Here is a 5,720-nt window from a genome sequence, read left to right as displayed (position 1 = left end):
GCCACAATACCAGCTTCTATAACATGCTGACATACTAAATTATGGCCTCATTGCCAATGGCAGAAAATAACTACAATTAGTTTGATTATTTTCCTGTAGAGCTTATTTATCTCCCCCTTGGAGAATGTTGTAAGCCTAAGAAGCTTATTTTTGTCATGTGCCTCCTACACTGAATTCATAGTTCTTTTACTCACAAATAAAAAAGAAGTTATGAATACATTTATTTTCCTCCATTAAATGTACCCAAGTGATTAGGTAATAATTAGAAGTAATTCATTTCAAATTAATGTATCAAAGAAGAAAAGAACCCCATGGCACAGGACTAATTGCTGGTCGAGTTTCACTTTTCTTCATGGGTATATGTTTTTCTGGTCTCTCATCTTGTATCAGGCCTATACATGCAAGTATTTATTATGGGTAGGAAAAAAAGAGTTAAAGGGTACCAGTCTACAACATTGTGCTACCTCCTCACTAATTCTCCATTTTTTGGACTTGCCTAAAAATAACATATTTTATATTGAATTTTAATTTCAACGTCATCTCTGATTCAGGTAAATGCAGCTACAAACTTTAAGAGCCTTATTCATTCACAGTGGAGAGGAAGTTTTTCTGACACTTTTATCTCTCGTTTAAAGGTCGCATTATCGAAATGCGCCTATAATGAGATCCAGCATGCACAATCACAGTGAAATGTATGATGGAATGGAAATAACTAGCCAATCAAATTGCTCCTCTTTTCTTGCCCTATGTGAAGGCTGGCACAAATGAAGATGCTACACTCCATTTCAAACATAACTCCCATTAGGAGAATCATACGAGTTTAAACAAAATTGTATATGTTCTTTTCCCATTTTGTGATGTTAAAATTAGAGTTCTAAGAGACAGACTGGGAGTCCATTTATAGTCAGAACAATGAAAAATGCAACAGTGTAAGACTGAAAAGGCCTCCATGGCAATATAAAAAGTAATAAGATAATTTCTCAACATCACTAGAGAACAATGAGCCTTGGCTGTTATTTTTACTCACATGGTACAGTGTAGTGTCTGGCCCAGGCGTGCCCATGATGTCTTGTCTTAATGAATCCATTTGCAAACTAGGTAGCAAGGAGTAATGGCTTGGACTGTTACTTTTATCCACCTTCTTTTTGGACTTTTTCCCTGTATCCTTTTTGCTATTCCTTTGAAACATGTAGTCTTCTTGACCTATTTTCTCATTGCTCATGTAACGCAGTAATGAATTTTCTATTAAAAAAATAATGAAAGACTATATTGTAAATCATAATATACATGGCAATCCTTTCTCTAAAAATGTATCACATTTTTCCATTACCACGCTTTATGTTATTTAAAAAAAAATCCACCCTATAAAACACAATGCAATCCAAAAATTATTTATTTTGGGGGTTAGTACAGCATAGGTCATGGACAAGCATAACAGTTATATCATTACCAAATAATGACAGTATAAGCTATTCCAATATAACTGTTATATTTGGATGAACCTATACTACTAATGTAGTGTAAAATCAATGACATTTTATCTTGTTTTATTCAGGGTTAGAGTTATGATAATTTATCTCATGTATATGGCTAAAGGAGCATCCAGATTTAACAGTTAACCTGGAACAGCTAATGCACACTTTCAAGTCCTGCCTTCCCTTTTAAAGCAAGTGATATTTATGTCTGTCCACAGCCACAGTAACAGGTTTTTTGAGATGGAGAGAGTTCAACATTCTCGTCACTAACGGGGCTAGATTTAATGTACAGGCAAACTAGGGGTTCTGAGCTGCAGAGGAGCCTGGTCTTTCCCTCTGTGGCGGCAGTGCAAATGGCTCCCTCTGCTTCCCCTCCCCTCTGCCTGCCTCCCCAGCACTGGCTACACACCCTGCTCCCTGCAGGAAGCAGTGCCTGGGTGGGAAGGGAGATCTTGACCAGCACAGGGCCCACTACAGGCTTAATCCAGCCCTGGTCACTAATCCAGAACAGTAGTCAACACGTACCCCCCCTCCCCCCAAACACCCTCTGGTCTCTTCCTTTTAAATAAATAGAAAACAGTTTATTATTATATCTGAAATACTGCTCTTGGAAGCAATGTTCTACATGAAACTAGATCAAAGATGGCTGAGAAAATTAACATTTTCCAAGTAACATGTATTGATTATTCATTTTATTTTAGTCTCTTTCTTGTTTATACCACCTGTTGTCTTGTAACAATATCTAGACTGAATTTTTATTCGTCCATCATTAAAATTAAGATTAGCAATAGCTAAGCTTCATAACACCAAACTGCCAATTGTGCACATGCATCACAGAGACAGAATAGAACTAATATGTTACGGTACTGGCCTTTTGCTGGATTATATGCAATTCAAAACAGGTATCACAATTCTACCTACTGTACCAGTGCTTTGCATACAGGCCAATGGGTGCCATTGTGATAAAACTGCTATTCAACAACAGCCACCTTTTCAATATGCAATGAGACTGCCTCGGGTTCAATAAAGGGGTAACAAAGTGAAATTCTGTAGGTATATAGGAGGTTGGAATAAAAGACCCAATATTTTCATTCTGGCCTTAAAATTTATTAAATGGGCAAACACCAGAAAAGTGCCAATGACCCTCATGAGATTTTTGGGGAACTTTTCAACTCTGGACCATTTCTAGTTAGTCCTTTCAGAATGCTTGGCAACCAAAAAAAATCTATCAGGACAGGCAGATTTACAATTTAATTCTCACTGCACTATGTATTACAACATTAGAACAAATTAACTTTTTTATATGATATTTTAGGGCCAATTTCAAAGGACAAAATGTTCAAACAATCAGACATCATTGTGATCAAGCTAAACTGGGAGGAAGTGTATAACCACAATTCTGTTTTTCCAGCTCTCCTGAACAACTTCTCCAGTTCCACTGAAGGAAACCCGAAGATAAGCAAAATAAAGTACAAGTGATAAAAAAAGGGAATATCACTAGAATATATTGACAGATATCCACATTTTAAATGAGAAGTGATGTAAAAAGAACTCATTGTTATTTATAGTCTTGCACAAAATTAGTGTCCCAAGTCACTTACCTCTCCTACTATCTCTCTTTATTTTATTGGGATCTTCATAGTCCCCTACCCAGTTATATTCCACTGGCATAGAAATAGGTCTTAGCTTGCCTGGAACAGAGAAGAAACTAGTGTCAAGATACCTTTAAACTAAAAAAAATATATTTCAAAGGAAGCTAACTATTAATATTTTAATTCTACAATGTAGACAAAAATCCAGAATATCCCATGTGCAAAAGATGAAAAAGGGGTTCATTCAGTCCATTAATGTGGCCCAAGGGGAAGTTAAGCATTCACAGAAATTTGTAAGTAGTTTTAGAAACAAACTGATCGCTCTTACAAAATTCTCTCTCAGAATTGTCTTTAGACTTGAGGTTGAGAGTGAGCATCTTTCACATGCATAAAAGCTATAGACAACTTCCACATGAACATCTGGCTGATTATGCTGCACAGCACTCAAAGACATACAAAAAATTATTTTATGGACTATGTGATATGAGTTGCTCATCTAAGACCAACTGATGTTAGACATATGTCCATATCACAAAAGCATCTCCACTCATGGCATCTTTGCAGTTGGACTTGACAGATACATCATAACTGCATAAGAAAATGAGTTCAAACCTCTGGGTGTAGTCTCCAGACTCTGTATTTCACCCACCCAAAACACAGCCTATTAGCACTATGAAATTCACTTGTTTCAGAAGAAAAAAAAACTGTCAAATTATTATTCCTCAAATTTTAATTTGAAAGCCAAAAAATTAGTTTAAAATATTGTGAATTACCATTCTCCTCTAAAAGTTCCAAAACTACAGTGCAAAAGAAAACTTTCTTTTCCAGCTTAACTATAGCCATACTAAATCTGTGGACTGTCAAGCAATGTTAAGGCTAGTACGTACTGCAAGCAGTTGCATGTTAAGCCTTAATACATTTTAGCCTTAATACTGTTTCTTGCCTGCAAAACTCTGACTTGCTACTGGCAAGCTGGTGAGAAGGGACATATCTCAGAGCCAAGGCACTTGGACTCTATCCCTGCTCTAGGTTGTAGGGGCCTGGGAATGGTGCATCCTGGCAGAGCCAACTCTAGGGGTGTGTGGGGCCAGAGGCATATCAGCCTGTACAGGGCCTCTGCAAGGCAGCAAGTGGCCAGAGTGGGGAGCAGTGGGGGGAGCAGGGTGGTGAGCAGCCAGAGTGTGAAGCCAGCAGTGTACAGCAGCCGCACAAAGTGGTGGTGCCCTCTCCACATACTGAAGGCACTATCTGCAGGGCCTGTATGGCACTGTCTGGGGCAGACGCCCTAGTGCTTAAAAGTGCAGAGCCCAGGGCAGATGCCTCAATTCGCCCCTCCCCGCAAGGGACAGCTCTGCATCCTGGGATGTTGGGTGACTGCAAATTGCTTGTTTTATCTCTGTAGAACAGACTGAAGTTATCCTAATGCGAGTTGGTAGCACAGCCCCGAGTTTACTTTTGCCTGAAGTGGTGTAGTTTTAAGACACTCAAACGGTACTTAAAATGAATTTATGTACAGACACATGTTTTAAGTGCCCTTAGTATGGTCTAAAGGGTAACATGTAACTTCACTCTATATCCCATTCCAGTCACCGGTACTTCAAGTCACATTTAAGTGCCTTCCTGAATAGGTATGTTTTTTAAGGAACTAAGTCTTCCTTATATTTATATAGCTAAGAAATCTTAGGTTTACTTCTCTGGACCACATGGCCACACTGTTTCTTCTCTGTTGCACTGTGCTATATTGAAAAACTTACTCTATAAATTAGTAGCACTTTTCACACCATCTGCAGAATTTCCATTACAGTAAAACAACAGCCCTCTCCTCCTCCCCAAAAAAGGGTGAGAGAACACATGTTTTCTCTTTACTAAAATTTCATATTTGTTATAACTACATTCTAATTGAATTGCCCAAATAGGCTACTTTCCATGAAGGTAAATTTCACTCATCTTCTAGTGGTTCTGCTAGCTCCTCTTCACCAATTTACATGGATCTTTAAAATCTCTTATCTATGTAATGACCATGCTTCAGGAAATGCATCATTTGAGATATAAACAGAAGCTTTCAGAGGCCAGTTAACAACAGTTATGTAATAGCTGTCAGTTAGTGATGGAAACTAGATAAAAGTCTAAAACTAGAAAGACAATCCGATACAGCCAAGAGTGTGTCATCAGCGCAGCCCAGAACATGGGGACACTCTGTAATTAACTGCAATAAATGAAGCACATCCAATTTTAGTGGGGTAACTGAACAATGAGAAAAAGAAATGATTTGAAAAACAATTCCCTTAGTTTAGTTTTATTGATTACAAATTTTGGGCTTCTCTCAGCCTCTGATCACATCATGTCTATAAATGCACTATATGTTTTCATCTAAGGCAACATGTTAACCTACACTAGGGCTGTGTGAAGCTTCAGGTGCTGATTCAATTCGGAGGAGATTCAGTCCGATTCGGCATCTGAATCTCTGAATCAGAATCTAAATGGGAGACCAATAAAATAGTCTGAACAGATTCAGAAAAGTTTTGAAAAGCTTTGGAGATTTGGGCAATCCCCAACTTGCCACCGCAGGGAGCTGGACCTGGACTCCACGCTGGTACGTAGGGGGTGGGGAGGAAGGTTGGAGGAGCAGGGAGGGACCATGGGGTGACCCCCA

The 5,720-nt window shown here is 38.6% G+C and overlaps 1 protein-coding gene across 8 annotated transcripts in view; it reads right to left on the bottom strand.

Annotated features, from left to right (window-relative positions):
* Nucleotides 1-5,720, bottom strand: part of CNKSR2 (connector enhancer of kinase suppressor of Ras 2) — a 476,383-nt gene that overhangs the window by 176,730 nt on the left and 293,933 nt on the right. For all 8 annotated transcript variants that reach the window (XR_002098973.1, XM_019524928.1, XM_019524929.1 and 5 more), the window contains 2 exons: nt 3,077-3,166; nt 1,028-1,242 (listed from right to left, as the gene is read on the bottom strand). Coding sequence is in view for 7 of the 8 variants with exons in the window: in XM_019524928.1 (XP_019380473.1) it covers nt 1,028-1,242; nt 3,077-3,166 (305 nt within the window). In the remaining variant the exon portion in view is untranslated. The remainder of the gene's footprint in view (nt 1-1,027; nt 1,243-3,076; nt 3,167-5,720) is intronic.

The sequence above is a fragment of the Gavialis gangeticus genome, unplaced genomic scaffold, assembly GCF_001723915.1.
Source record: "Gavialis gangeticus isolate Ggan-Ray unplaced genomic scaffold, GavGan_comp1, whole genome shotgun sequence".
Taxonomy (NCBI): Eukaryota; Metazoa; Chordata; order Crocodylia; family Gavialidae; genus Gavialis; species Gavialis gangeticus.
Note: the sequence above shows the minus strand (reverse complement) of the source record. Positions and strands in the feature narration are given on the sequence as shown.